At 46.0% G+C, this 15,255-nt stretch overlaps 1 protein-coding gene and 1 long non-coding RNA gene across 3 annotated transcripts; both read right to left on the bottom strand.

The window, feature by feature from the left end:
• Positions 1–309: 309 nt before the first annotated feature.
• On the bottom strand, positions 310–2,608 carry LOC139074793 (uncharacterized). 2 transcript variants are annotated; one of them, XR_011524588.1, is made up of 3 exons: positions 2,321–2,608; positions 1,768–1,954; positions 310–1,657 (listed from the first exon to the last, which is right to left on the bottom strand). It is a non-coding gene; the product is annotated as an uncharacterized lncRNA (long non-coding RNA). The 2 variants fall into 2 exon arrangements; XR_011524587.1 differs by having other exon boundaries at positions 2,306–2,601.
• A 3,840-nt stretch (positions 2,609–6,448) lies between these two features.
• On the bottom strand, positions 6,449–14,997 carry ZNF597 (zinc finger protein 597). The gene is made up of 3 exons (XM_008523400.2): positions 14,561–14,997; positions 13,536–13,662; positions 6,449–11,597 (listed from the first exon to the last, which is right to left on the bottom strand). The coding sequence occupies exons 1-3, from the start codon at positions 14,591–14,593 to the stop codon at positions 10,489–10,491; spliced, it is 1,269 nt and encodes a 422-aa protein (XP_008521622.1). The 5' UTR covers positions 14,594–14,997; the 3' UTR covers positions 6,449–10,488.
• Between the last annotated feature and the right edge of the window lie 258 nt (positions 14,998–15,255).

Genomic DNA, 15,255 nt, shown 5'->3' with positions numbered 1-15,255 from the left:
GAGGACTCAGCCTTGCCAGGAGAGGACAGGAGCAGTGTGCTTTCATCAGCGGGAGGGAAGGCCTGAGCTGACAGATTGAGAGTGACACAGTATTAGGAAAAGGCAGAACCCAGGAAGTGACACTGCAGAGAAGTATATTTCACATGTAGCATGAGGGCTTCAAGCCAAAGACAATGTCCTGAGGAAAAGTTTTAAGGCACTTGTTTTACCTTTTGAAAAACTTTAAGAAAGGAGCGTCGGGAGACAGTTCAGCATAGCCAAGTGTTTTGGTCTGTTCAGGCTGCTATAACAAAATTATCACAGACTTGGTGGCTTACAAACAACAGACATTTATTTCTCACAGTTCTGGAGGCTGGAAGTCTGAAATCAAGGTGCCAGCATGGTCAGGTCGCGTTCTGGTGAGAGGCCTCTTCCTGGTTCACAGCTGCCGTATTCTCACTGTGTCCTCTCAAGGTGGAAGCGGTGAGGGAGCTCTCTGGGGTCTTGTTTATAAGGGCACTAAGTCCCACTAATGAGGGCTCTGCCTTCATGACCTAAGCGCCTCTGAAAGCCCCTACCTCCTAATACCATCATCTTTGGGGGTTAGGATTTCAACATATGAACTGATGGAGGCGGGCAGAAACATTCAGACCATAGCACCAAGTGCGCATGAACATTGGCTTTGGACAGACCTAGATCCAATCCTGGCTCTAGTTCCCCTTTCAAATCTGTTTCTTCAACTTTATAAGGTTTAAGTGAGAGGATCAGAGTTATGTGCCTCCAGCGTAGCCAGTGCCCCAGCACTCTAAGGCAAAGGCTCCAGTGGGAGTAAATGCCTCGCCCCTCAAGAGGCCTGGTCCTCCTTTGGAGTGGCTCTCATAGGTCTGGTCCAGCCACCACTGGAAGTGCAGACCCGTGGGCAGGGCTGCCTCAGGCAAGGCTGGCTCACAGCAAAACTGGGAGGGTGATCAACTCTGCCTCTGACTTCCCCACACTCCTCTTCCCAAACCTTTTCAAAATTACAGCGTATTGCTGGAAGAAGAACCAAGATTGCCCACATTCTACCTGTTGCAGAGGGCTAACATATGCTCAGGGTATCCCCTCTGCCTGCTTCTTCCAAGGAGAGGAGCTTATCACCTATCTCGTGTTCACTCACTGGGTCTCCTCTGGCCCTTCTCATCCCAGTATCCTGGTTTCCTGGGCTCTCCACAAATCCTCCATCAGTTACTGCCTCTTGTCACCCTCTGAGTCCTCAAGTGAACCCAGTGTGGATCTCGGACAGGATGGTCAGGAGAGCTCCAGCTCTAGGAGCTCCAGGATCTGCTCCTTGGGGGCATCTCTGGCCATAGCCACTGATGGCACAGTCCCCATATGTGGCTAAGGGCCTCCCCGGCCCAGCGAGCTCCTCATGGCAGAGGGGTATGATGACCTGACAACAGTGTTTCAGGACCAGGATCATGGATTTGCAGGTTAGATTCCTGCCTCCTGGTGGCATCTTTTATCAGGAGGCTTTCCAGTTCTGGGGGATGGGGAGGTCCAGGGCACCCAAGTTTGCAGCCATCTTATGGCTCAGGGGACAGCCTCATACCAGCTGGGACTGGACCTGGGAATGTCACACCCTGTCTTTCTGTAGGGTGTGGCTGGGCATCTGTGTTCTCCATTTTCTGGCTGCTTTTCCCTGAAACAGACAGTACAAGTAAGCAAGAAAAGCTGACCATGCGTGGGGTCAGCTGACACGTTAGCTGAGACCCTTGTAAGGTTCTTGGTTAGAGATTGCAGCCCACTGACCTGTGCCCTTTCCAGAAGTCTCCAACCAAAACTCAAAGTCATTGTTTAGCTCTCAGCTCTCCTCAGAAGAAAACGTCTCCCTGACCATCCTGGTCAGGTGACATCTCTCTCACGGCAAAATGTGCTTCTTCTCTATAGCATTTATCACAGCTGCAAGGTCGCACTCACTTGTGATTAACGCACCTCCCTAGGAAGTTTAGAAAAACTGTAAACTCATGAAGAGGCAGGGGATCTTCTCTCCACAGAGCCACCATCAAGTCACCCAAACCAGAAACTCCAAGTCATCTCTAACTCCTTGCTCTTTCACCTCACCAAATCGTTACTTTCGCCTCCTAAATCTGTCTGGAAGACACCCCTCTTCCTCATTCCCATGAGCCCCACTACAGGCCCTCATCTCTCACTCGCTCTCTTGCGGCAGCCTCCTGAGTGTCTGTCGTCTCCGAGCTTGTCTCAATCTACAGCATCTGACTGCAGAGTTATCCCCATAATGCAGGTCGCATCGAAACCCTGTCCCTGCATTCCTGCCCTACCATCGTACCCGGACGCCCCTCACCCGGGGGCGGCGCGCGGGGGCGCAGACGGCAGCTGATTCGGCCCGTGGAGTGGGGAGCCGGACGCGGTGTCCGGGACGCTCCGCCGGGCTCCGCACTTGCTCGAAGGGAGTCGATGGGTCCCCCGGGGCCTTAGCTCTCCCATCCCCAGGGTTCTCCAGGTACGTCCGCTCAGGATCCAAAAGGTTCAGCACGCGACCTGTCCCCCGGAACGAGCCCTGGGCAAAATATCCCAGGGGAACCCATCAGGCATTGGGACCAGAGGGCAAAATAGCCTGAGGGTGAGGGGCGGGGCCTAGACAGGAAGTGGCCTGTTTCCTCCTCTCTGATTGGGCCATCCGGCCTCCAAGCCAAAGAAGCCTCGCCTCCCATTGCCTCTCACAGCTGTCAATGTGAATAGGGGCCCTACCACCGTGGAGCCCTCTGGGAAATGTAGTTCCAGCTGGTTCCACGTCCAGCTCAGGAGGCGTCCGCGCGGTTGCTCACTTGGGACAGTTAGCTCGCGCTGAAAGGATGTCCTGGAGGTTCACTCATTAATCTTTTCATTCTTGTGACAAATATTTATTGAATGCCTGCTACACTCCAGGCACCATTAGATGCTGGGGATCTAATGGGGAACGCAGACGACGTGCATGCAGTCTTAGAAAGCCCAGTATAGAGGGGGAAACAGATATGAATCAAATAATTACACAAACAAATGTAAAACTGCAGCCATAACTACTAAGAAAAAAATAAACAGGAATCATGTGATGAGAAGTGACTAGGGAAGGCTCTACTTGAGATAGGAAGGTCAGGGCCCCTCAGCTTTCTCCTGCCAGGGCAGTCACTTGATGTTGCAACAAGTCTCCTTCTCTCTGGCAGTAATGATTCCTCAGAGATATACCTCACAGCATCTCCCTGGACCCTTACCCACTTTGAGGTGGACTTCATGATTATTCTCTTGGCATTTGAGGAGACTGAGACTCAATCATTTTCTGGAGTTTGCACAGCTCATAGGAAGCTGGGCAATTTAACAGCACACCTTCAACAATGCACCTTAGACTTCCATCATGTCTCCTTCTACTTCCCAGCATATCCTACAGTCCAGCCCTATTTTCTGCATGTGTAAAATGTGAATGAGAATGGTGAAATAATCCAAGAAAAGTGCTTAGCACAGGAAGGCCAGACACCAGACAAGCACTTGAGTATGTTACCATTTCCATCACTGTCCTAATTACCCCTCTGAGTCTCTACTCTGACTTACCCGTTACTTTTCACCCCAGCACCCATCCTCTCCTTAAAGTACCCTAAGTATCCCTTAGGGAGTCACCTCTTCTCTCACACTTTGTCCATGTGATTTTGGTGGGGCTGACCCCAACCACAGCTCCAGGAGGGCACATGAGAACCAGGCCTGGCCAGTATACTCCATCCTCCTGGTCACAGTGGTTGTATCAGGGATGGGCTCATGAGCCAAATCAGTCAAATGAAACAACTTCCAATAGGAATGTGGACCTGCTGGCCAAGTAGCAGTTGTTCCATGATATTCAGAGTGTCAACACCCTCTCTTGGAATTTCCTGGGCAGCACAGACTTCAAGTGTAGCACCATAATGCCCACTTTGGGTGCTTGCCCCTCTCCGGCTGAGGGGACCTTCTAAGATGGGAACAGCAGAGGCAATGATGTTTTGGGGCCAGGTGTCCTCTGGTCCAGTGATGTGAGCTACTTTAATCACTAACAGTTTACTCCCAGAAGGTTCAAGGCAGTAAGATGTAGAACCAGCTTGTTCAAGTCTCCTTCTCTGTTTTATTAGTTCAACACAATTCTATTTGAATACAAACATCACTTTTATCTCACTTCCTTCCAACGTGGCTTGTAGCAATTGTGCATCTTTGCTAAATTATTCCTTTCAAGCCTATAGAGCATGATAACGTTGTTATCCTGAGAACCGTTTTAGTCAAGCTTTTTGCTAACTTCCTTACAGCTTCCCTGGGCTGCAGTTACACCTCTTGCCTGCTTGTAACTGACAGCACTACTGCCTACTGCCCTTCCTCCAGTCAGTCTTATAGGTGTATCCAACAGTATAAAAGTGACAGAGCTGGGGCTGGCCCAGTGGCATAGCGGTTGGGTCTGGGTGCTCTGCTTCGGTGGCCAGGATTCGCCAGTTTGGATCTCAGGCAAAGACCTACGCACCGCTTATCAAGTCATGCTGTGGTGGGCATCCCACATATAAAGTAGAGGAAGATAGACAGGGATGTTAGCTCAGGGCCAATCTTCCTCAGCAAAAAAGAGGAGGATTGGTGGGGGATGTTAGCTCAGGGCTAATCTTCCTCAAAAAAAAGGTGACAGAGCCAAAGAAGTTTCATTCTTTCAATGCACAATTTTAAGCACTTGCTATGCCTGGTCCCTGCCCCCACAGAGACATTAAACCACTAGTTATATAATTAGTATTCAATTACAAGCACGGTAAGTTCTATGAGGAGGGGAAAATAAAGGAAGTAGAGGGATGTTCCAGGTAAAAGGAAAAGTATGTTTATAAGTCTTGAGGAATTAAAGAGCTTGGTATATTTGAACAACTGAAAGTGCAGCTGAAGAAAGAGAATGAAGAAGAGAGCAGCTGGAGTTGGAGTTGGCAGGGAAGTAATGGTTAGGAAGGTCACATTGAAAATTTTGGACATCATCCTAAGGACAATGGGAAGCCAGTGGAAGACATCAGGTTGGAAGGTGACATGATCAGATGTGCTGGCAGGGAACAAGAGTGATGTGAGAGAGGAGGAGAGGGCTATTTCAGTCAATCCAGGCTCCATGCTGTTAGCTAAGGGTGGAGACAGAGAGAAGCAGTCAGATTTGAAAGATATTTTTGAGGTTGAATCCACAGGACTTGATGATTGAATGGATGAGGAGCAGAGGAAGAGGCAGTGTGTGCTGGTAGCATAAGCAATTGTGTGGATGTTGGTGCCACATGCTGCAGGCCGAACAGATCAGGTGCTAAACGCATGAGTTCGGTTTGGGGCAGGTGTTTCGATGCCTTAGAGACATCCAAAGGAAGATCTCTCCTAGGCACTTGAATGTAGGGATCTGGAGTGCAGAGGAAAGGAGAAATCTAGACATCAAGTGGGGTCTTCGTAGTCATCGAAGTGGCTAAGCGCACTTGGGGAGACCATGTACTCAGATGAGCACAGGGTACACTCTAGTAAGCAGAAGCATATTAGAATTCGGCCGCGAGACACAGAAAGCCGACGAGGAGACTGGCGCTGATTCTAGAGAGAAGATACTCTACCCAGGGCAAGTAAGAAGCACAAAGCATCCCTTTCAACAAGCCAGGCATACAGGCAGGGCGAGCCCGTAGCTTCGCATTGCCAAAGAAGGGTTAGGGCTGCGGAGGTAGCGCGGGGCTTCTTCTCCCGTCCCCAGGACGGTCAGTGCCTGGACTCGCGGGACGGAGATTCGGGCTGGCCTCCGACAGTCACACCGGCGTTATCTTCCGGCCGGTGCGGAGGGAGAATCCCGAGGAGCCCCTCGACAAATGCTCTCGCTCTCGCCGCCCAGTTTCTGCGGAGATCGGCTCGCAGGGGCAGGTGCGCAAGGGTCGAGCGCGGCCGAGCTCGTAGCAGAGCTCCCACCGCCCACCGCACCTCAACACTCCCAGGGGTGCGCAGCGGCGCCGCCAGAAGAGGGCGCCGAAAGTAAGCGCGCAACTTCCGGTCTCGGCTTCACGGGCCGCTCTAGCACGTCTCATCTCGTTGGCATTTCCGCCAACCTGCGCTGCAGATTGCCAGGCTCCCGCCTCACGGTCTCCCCCAGGCCGCGCAAAGCCTTCTGGGAGCCCTAGCCAGCGCACCACCCCGCCTACCTCCTCCCCTCGGCTCCAGGCGGAGACCCACGAGGGCAATCGCCGCCCTCGTGGCTGGAGGTATGTGGCCCTGTACCGCCGCCGTGGAGCAAAGGCTGGAAGGGAAATCGACGTCTAGTGCTGTCTCCCGGAGTAGTGATGGAATTTTCTTCTAAGTTCTGGGAAGCAAACGATTTTACTTCCATTATTACGGCCATTCATTCACCCTCTCCAAAACACAATCCCGCCTGTCTTCAAAATTCATCTTATTACCATCTAAAACCACTGAAGTGTAAAAAAAAAAGTTCACCTCATAGCCATCATTATTTAAAAAAGCATTTATTAGATGCCAAATTGCACATCGGATAGACATAATCACTGCCTGATGAGAGCTTGCAATCTAGAGCTGACTGATGAGAATGCACCAAAAACAGTAAAATCGAAACATTAAACAGACATAAACAGTACAAGTGCATAAAACAAACATACTTCTGAGGTATCCAAAGGAACTAGAAATTGCAGCATATTCTCAGGTTTATATAAATGTATGTGTCATATTCCCATCCTCCCCAGACTGTTAATGTGAGGAGAGATGTCAAAAAATAAAAGATGAAACACCAGTAGTGAGATGGGCCATGAAAAGATGGGTAATGGTCATCTTGGTATCAGATCAATAGCTCTCTCAATCTATAAAACTAAAACAGATGAATACACTTCTAATGAAGATCATTTAGTTACTTTCAAACAGATGGTCAAAGCAAAAACCCTTTCCTACTGAAATCCTATAGCGATAACAAGTTTAATAAACAATTCAAAATAGACTCTATTCAGATAAACTATAGCCTGCTTTGTACGTATATGCAGTAAATTGTCAGATTACTTTGAGCAAAATCGTCGGTATCAGATCGTATACCATGCTGCAGTCATCAGAACAATGCCACTTAATTATATGGGATCTCAGGAGTCAAAGATTCAAAATGGCACTTGCTGTGAAATGTCACTTGTTTTTAGTCTTAACTCCCTGAATTACTGGGTTAGTCATTTTCTATGTTAAATGGGGAGATGTGAATGAAGTATTACCCAATGTAACAAAGGTCCTAAACAAAGCCATTTTGAGTCCAACTCCTTCAAGAGTAACAACTAAATTCCACAATTTCTTTAATTACAAAGTATAAACTGTTGACATCTGAATACTACTGGAACAATGCTGTTTTCCTCAGTGATGGCTGTTACAGACCCTGATATGCTGGCAATCACATTAAGGATTTGATAAACATTTTCATCACTGCATCAACAAAAACCAAGAAATTTATTCAAGACTTAATTTCTTCAGTACAGAGTTTTCACTCTGCACGGTGGATCAACATCCATGCTACAAAATGTAGAGAACCAACTGTTCAAAGCAATAAACTCCTGCATTTAGTTTTTCATCCCTATATTAACTTTTATCCAGTATATGTTAATGCTAACCTGGTAGGCTAATATCATCTCTGGGTTAATGACAATCTGTGGAATCTATCTCCATCAGTTGACACTGTAAAGAGAAGGGTAAAAAAACCATCATCATAAAAACAGCATGGATCTCACTGGCAGATACTGACCTCTTCCTTCAGCAACTTGGGCTCAGAGCAGCTTGAATTACATCCAGCAAATGTATTTAGGTTCAGATGCACAAAAAGGCAACAACGGAAAATATGCCTCTTTCACAGTAACTGACACTCAGAGCTTTGGGTTTCTTTTTAACTTTTTCCTGCATACCAATCACTAACAATATTACACCAAAAAGGCATTTTAATTAGACTCACGGGTATGTTAATGTTTTTGCAGAAGTGCTATTTTTCTAATCTCTTTTGGAGGTTTGGCATAATCTTCCAAAATCTGGAAAATAAAGAAAAATGTAAAACCTGAAGTTCATCGTGAAGGAAGCCTCATCTGGAAAGACGACTTTTCGTCTTGAGGTGCAGAATAGCACTGATGGCATAAATCCTCACCTTGCCCTATTCTTTCTTAGGAGCAGACGAAAGGATGACAGCTTCTATCTGTATGTCAGCCCCATTCTGTCCAAGTGCCTTCTAAGACAGACTTCCCTACTTCTTTCTGCAGCAACTCTGCTAGGAGGAGCCGCTTTCCCAATTTTATTCCCCACCCTGCAACTCTTCATTCAGTCAGCTGAAATCTGCGAGCCCCTAATATGTACTGATGAGGCACCATGCCAGCTGCTCCCACTAAAGGCAGAGCAGGAGAGCAGGGAGATTGGTGCTTCCTGGCATTTGGCAAAGATCATTATATCCCAGAGCTGGCTGCTAAGAAATCTAACTGGAGACCATTTTTCTACACAGTTCTAAGCACCTCAGACAGACAGACTTGCTGAAGAAAAACCTACAGAAGACCTTGCTTTTTTATTTAAGACCCTGAAGCCCCAGCAGACTGCTGTCCTGTATCCTAAGAGTGGAGACATCAGAAACAAAGAGCCAAATGTGACCTTGACATACAGAGCACGGGGTCTCAACTGTGGATCTGCAAACAAGAAATAAGAACAAAAAAAGGGAAAAAGGAATACCCCTCCCTGGGGTAGGGCTATTGGCTTCTATTTTCCTTACTCATCAACCATATCTTCCGGCTTAAGAGCTTACAGCAGTAACCAGCATCTTTTTGTACATTCAATTCTCAATCTGCTGTTCTGTAGGAAGACCACATCTTCCAGGTACTACGTGCCATCCAATTAGTCCTACAGATGCCTATTATTGCTCATGAGGTTTCCCGGTGATAATCTCATTTTAGCAAATGCTGTATTTAAATAGAATAAGACCATTCTCACATCCCAGTCAAAAGCCCATTTAAATGCTGTTTTGCTGGCAGGTACACAATTATGCTTTAAAGAGAAATCCCATATGAATGTATATTTACAAGATTCTCTGGTTCTTTAACATTAATAACTATTCCATTTAGCAATATTTTGCTCCAATATTTATACATAACAGCAGTATCGAAAGACCTGTATATTGTCAAGTATTTTGGTTAAACCTAACAATTTTCTATATGTATTTTTCTTTGGCAATGAGGAAATTTTTTTTCACTAAAACCATAAGGACTGTACTCTGTAGTTTGCAATCTCTCATCTGATCGTAGGGATGGGAGTTTAAACTTGAGGTCCTGGAGAGTCTTTCTGTTGCTTTATAACCACAAATATAAGTCTGGCTTGAGATACAGCACAAAGGGAGTGAAGGGGTTCCAGGAGGCACATGCACAGGGTACCTCCATGAGGACGACCCTCACCCACCTATCTCAGCTGCTTGCAGTGCTAATATGTGGTGCACATGCCAACACATAACACGGTGTCTCAGAATGCACGGCCTTCGGGATCAGAGAGACCCAAGATGAAATGCCAGCTTCAGCACATGGCTATTGTTGTGTCTTGTGGAAGGTACTGACTTTACCCACTAGGGGCTTCAGTTTCCTCATTTATGAAATGATAGTAGTCCTTTCTCTGTCATAGATTTATTCTGAAGATTAAATTAGGTAATATACCAAAAGTATCTAACATGCTCACTAAACAATAGTTACTATTATTCATAGCAAGGCAGGTAATGTGCTTCAGTAGAGACTTGGAGGTAAACATTCTCAGAGAGGAGTAAGTATCTTTCCCTCGATCAAGTCCAGGCACCAGAAAGGGCTATAGTCAGACTGCCAAATTCCTCGTAAATGCTTGAATCACAAAGGCCACTGGCATCAGATCTGAGAATGGGAACTCCCCGGATACTAACAGCTGTCATGGCACCAACTAGTACCCCTGTTTGGGAACTTTTCACATGTGGGGGAAAAAAGGCTCCTAAACCCCTCCAGAAATTCACATGTAAAACAAGAATAATCGCATACAAATATTACATTCAGATCATTACAGCCAAAAAAAAAGTATAAAACAGGTATAAAAGTAGTTACTTTCCTAGATACTATATCTGCAGAACTGGCAAAAAATAAATAAATTCTCCTCCTTCTAAAACTTACTTAGAAACCATGTAAACAAAATTAAAAGAACTGTAGCAATAACCTTCATTTTCATGAAAAGTGAATTTAAAAAAAGTTCTGTGTTGTTCTCTGGCTCATACAAATGGAATCTGAACAGTAATTGAGTTACTGAGTTAGAATCCTGGTTTCATTCACTACCTGTGACATTAATTTATGTTTCCTCAATTATAAAATAGAAATCATAGTGCCTAAATCAAGATTGTGATGAAATTAAGTGACATATTATGTGGGACGTGTGTAAAGTGCTTAGTATAACGCCTAGGACATAAAGGGTAATTGTTGCCCAGTTTTCGGTATAGATACTGAAACCACAAGTGTTAATGAGACTTTGCTATATTTACATGGTGTTTTTTGTATGGGTTCGCTGATGAGTAACGAGATGCGTATTCAACCTGAAACTTTTCCTGGTACATCTAAAAGGTTCCTCTCCTGTGTGGCTCTTCTGGTGGCATGCAAGCTCTGAGCCCAAAATAAAACTTTTTGCACATGTTTTGCATGTATGGGGCTTTTCCCCTCTATGAATGCTCTGATGGGAAATAAGCTCAGAAATACGAAGAAAGGTCATTGCACACTCAGGACATTTTAAGGGTTTGAATTTTGAGAATGAAAGCAAATTTTCCCCACAATCACTACAGTATTCAGAATCATCCTTGTGGCCCTTCTCAGGGAGGGCAGGGTGTGAAGGCTGCCTGAAGCATTTCACACACTGAGTGGACCGGTACTGGGTGGCTGATGAGTGCATTTTCTCACGCAAAGCAAGATTTGCTTTCCGACCAAAATGTTTACCACAGTTAGTACATTCATAGGCTTTTTTGGCAGCGTGGGTTTTCTGATGTTGTGCCAATCCTGGGAGCCACATAAAACCTCTCCCACATATGCCACATGTGTAGGGCTTCTCCTTCTTGTGGGTATTCATGTGCCGAGACAGATGCGAGTGTTGGCGGAAGCTGCTGCCGCATTCAGCACACTGATAAGGCTTCTCGCCAGTATGGATTCTCCTGTGTGTCCTCAGGTTGGCTCTATGATTGAAAATCTTCCCACAGTCACTACATGTATACTTTTTCTCTCCCAAATGCGTTTTCTGATGCAAAACAAGGTGTGAATTATCACTGAAGCTTTGGTCACATTCAGGACACTTGAAGGAATTTTTGGCTTCTTCCCCAGGACATTCAAGAATTTCAGAAAGTGCTCTGGTTCCTAAACATTGAGATAGTTCTATTAATGGGGTATGGTTTTCAATGGTAACTAAAAGGCTTATGAACCTTTTCTTGCAAGCAGAAGTTCCACCTGATATTTTCCTTTCAAGGTTTCCAACTCCATTCTCAGAGGATTCTTCTGGGTAACAGACAAGGGGCATGGCAATGGAGTACTCTTCTAGGGCAAGCTCTTCACGTCCCATAGATTCTACATTTACCTGCTGATTAATGTCAGTCTTGCCTTCCCCTCCTGTTGATAAAAACAAAACAAAGCAAAACATAGACAATACCCTCAAGTGGTACTGGGGAAAGAACAAGCTAAGGTAGTTACACTGAAGACCAGGAAACGGTAGATGCCTTATCCCATAACCCAGACACCAGTAATATACAAAGTCAGGCACCAGCAGGCTCTACTGGCTTCCCAAAGGATCTAGTTCTAGGTGAGCCTGTGAGGGGTGGAAGCAGAAAATAGCTATAACTAAGTCAGCTTCCAATGAGATAGAGGAACTAAGGGCCATCTTGGTAGACACTGTCTAGAGGTGGGGTTTTCCAGTTAGTCTATTTAGGTCTCAAGAGCTTTTCATCATTTAAGCAATCTCAAGTAACAGCAGAGCAACCACAACTAGAATAGAGATTGGGATTCATCTTTATCAAGAAAGGAAGAGAGAAAGTACTTTTCTGCTAGCTGAGAAACACCCTTGGTTTTTAGAAATAGTTTTATTGTCACCAGAAGAGTTCTCCAAAATTTCTTTACTCTTACCGAGGAAAGATCAAGGTAGAGCTGCTACGCATACTGCAGGCAAATAATAACCAATATCACTGCTAGGATAGCTAACAAAACTCAGGCCTGCCAAAAAGCATTCCTTTTTAATATTTCTTAATATTAAAATATTCTTAATTTACAAAGCCAATATAAAAGGGTATTTCCTTCCAAAGGAACAGCCTTTTGACTGCCTCAGCTCACTGCCTAGAAAGTGTTTCTGGGCCACAGTGCAGTGTGTGGAATCCAAACGGTACCCAGTGGTTTTGCTGATTTGAGCAGACCAAGTTCAGGGATGCCAAGGTGGCTAGAATTTGACAGCAAAATACCAGAGAAGAGACAGGTGCCCAGGTAGAGAGTTCTGGGCCTCTAGATGGGGTTCTCTTAAGTCTTTGGTTGAGTACTAATCTGTAAGTGCTTGTGGGGAAACTACCCCAGGCCAAGGAAAGAACCACCAAAAAGAAGTAGACAGAACAATCTCCAGAGTTCACAAAATAGTTCAACAGTTCATGCTCCCACCAGCCAAACTGGAAAGACCCCCTAACACACATCGGGCAGTATCCTAGGACAGTGCCTTAGCAGCAGGCCAAATCAGCCCTAAACTAAGGGTTGCTCTGAATACACCCTAACAAAGCAAAAAGCAAGCCTTGAAAGGATCATATTGATCCCAAGTAACTTAAATGCATCCCACAACAAATTCCAAAATTTTTTTTTTAAATACAACAAAAGCCAGCACCCAAAAACAAAAAACTCATGATGTCCAGCATCCAATCAAAAATTACCACGCATATATACAAAGCAGCAGAAAAATATGACCCATAACTAAGAGCAAAATCAATCAACAGAAACAGACCCTGAAATGACATTCTTTCTAGTAGAAAGAATGCTAGAAGAACAATTGTAAATATACTTCCTATGTTCAAGAAGGTAGAGGAAAACATGAACAGGATGAGAAGAGAAGTGGAAAATATTAACTACGAGTTATGGGATAGTTCCAGCAGTCAACCCTAGTCAGGGATAAAATCTACTCAGGTATAGGGAGTATTTCTGCATATAGTTGCCTTTAGATAAGAAAGGTGTAGCACCCCCTTTAGAGTAACTCAATTTTCAATCTTTAGCAAATGATAGTTACCTATACTAATGGGGTTTTTGCAAGTAAAACTGTGAATTTACTGTAACAAATATTTGGGAAGACTACCAGGTACTGCTATGACCCATGCAAAACTAGTCCTGTACTAAACAGGACTTTTGACTTTTAAAAATCATGTCATCCTTTGAAAATTGCACTCTCATGCAACTTCTTATGACAGCAACATAAATAAGCCAGGAATAGGCCCCACTCCCCTACACCAACATGTGGATGGGACATGGAATCCTAATCCTAGAACTGACCAAAGTTCCAAAATGCAAGGAAAACAACTGCCTTACCTATCAAGGCCATATCCTCGAAACACTCCTGTGTGGCATCTCTGCTGAGGGACCTCTGGGCAGGGTGCAGACTCACACACTCCTCTTGAGAAAAATACACAGCCAGATCCTCAAACAGCATTGGTCCCTGAAACAACATGAGAGCCCATCTCAGGACAAGAGGCCCGAAGGCCACGCTCCCTCACTCAGTCTAGGAAGGCTGAGAAGAGCTAGAAACATCAGATGCAACGGAGAAAAGGGCTTGTTGTAAAAGGTTCCTGAGTGCTTGGAATGGGATATAAATGGGTTCTAAGGGCTAGTGGTGGGGACTGGGAAGGAGGGAGTAAAAATGGACATAATTTTTGAGGCAGCAGTATAAGGATCAAGACAGTAAAGTGTGAGAAGTTCTAGAAGAGACTTCTAGAAAAGACTACTAAAAGAGAAAAGATGAGGGAACACCTCTTGGGGAGGGAAACCATCAAGTAAGGATGCTCTAAGGGAAAGGAGAAGACTGAGCAGCCCAGGAAGAATCATGAAAGGGATGGGGGTTCCAGAGTTGTTCCAACATCCTTCTACTTGTTAGTCCCTCTCTTTCTTCCCCATGACAGCCATTGCCAAGCTCACTGTAGCAACACATCCAGGCCTATTCCTCCTTCCCTAAGTTTACCAGTGCTATAAACCAATATAACTTCGATGTGATTAAGAATCACCTCGGGTTTTTGTTTGTTTTTGTTTTTATTCAACATGTGTGGAATGAAGCCTAGGAATCTGCAAGTTTGAGCAGCATTCCAGAAAGACACTTTGAGGCTCTCTGTTATAGCCTTCTGCAAGGTGCCGTGCTCTCAGTTGGGGGTTCTGAAAAAAGAAGAATTTGACAAGCCATTCGCCTAGCGCAAGAAGAAAGACAGCTTGGTGAAAGGGCTATTTGGGGATCAGGAGTCCTTGCATCACGATGGGGATATCTAACCCTCTTCCAAAGGAGGAGGATAGGCAGAGGACGAAAGTAGCGACCGGAACTTGCAGTGGGAAAAGGGACCTGGTCTCACCTGGGCCTCCATTACTGGGAGAGTGGACGCCATCTCGGTGGGTGGGAATGCCTTCTTCAAGTCGCCACGGGGACTTCAGGACACAGCCAGAAGGGGAGACAATAGTCCTTGGAAGGGCCAATTCGGCTGCAAAGCTCCTCCACGCACCCCTAGGCGTCCTCGCTTCCCCAAAGCCTTTAAGACCAGAGCCAACGGCTCCTCTCCCAGGCCCAGCCTCGGAAGGGCCGACTCCAGGGCCGACGGGTCCCACTTACCACTCCGGGACTAATGATCTTAAAAGCCTCCTGCTACTCAAACAGAAGCAACAGAAAGTGATGCCCGACCGAGACTCGAAACCGAGAACCGCGGGCACGAAGAGTCTCCCACGCTCCCATACTCCCCGATGCTGGATCTGCCGGGAAAGCCGCCGGAAGCGACCCGCCCCCAAGCGTTTACGCAACCCTGCGCTGTGATTGGCCAGCTTGACCTTGGAGGGCGCAGTCCCTCTCGCGTGTTGACCAATCGAATCCATTAACGGAGAACCGATGCCTCACAGGGCATACTGGGAGATGTAGTTTTCCCTCAATTTCTCAAAGCAAGTATTTCCGGTTCCGCTGCCTGGGTCTCCCCGGTGAGCTCGGTGCCGGCTGAATGGATGAAGTGGAGCGTTCGGGTGTTCCCGGAAGGGCGTAATGTTTCAGGGAAGAAAAGCAAAC

Source organism: Equus przewalskii, chromosome 12 (assembly GCF_037783145.1).
Source record: "Equus przewalskii isolate Varuska chromosome 12, EquPr2, whole genome shotgun sequence".
In the NCBI taxonomy this organism is placed as follows: Eukaryota; Metazoa; Chordata; class Mammalia; order Perissodactyla; family Equidae; genus Equus; species Equus przewalskii.
This window is presented reverse-complemented; position numbering and strand designations above follow the sequence as displayed.

Excerpts from the sequence above, each read along its gene's own strand:
- ZNF597 (XM_008523400.2), bottom strand. The coding sequence starts at position 14,593 with ATGGCGTCCACTCTCCCAGTAATGGAGGCCCAG. Across the intron at positions 13,663-14,560 it reads TCCCAGTAATGGAGGCCCAG|GGACCAATGCTGTTTGAGGA; the intron begins GTGAGACCAGGT and ends ATGTTGTTTCAG. Across the intron at positions 11,598-13,535 it reads CGAGGATATGGCCTTGATAG|GAGGGGAAGGCAAGACTGAC; the intron begins GTAAGGCAGTTG and ends TTTTATCAACAG.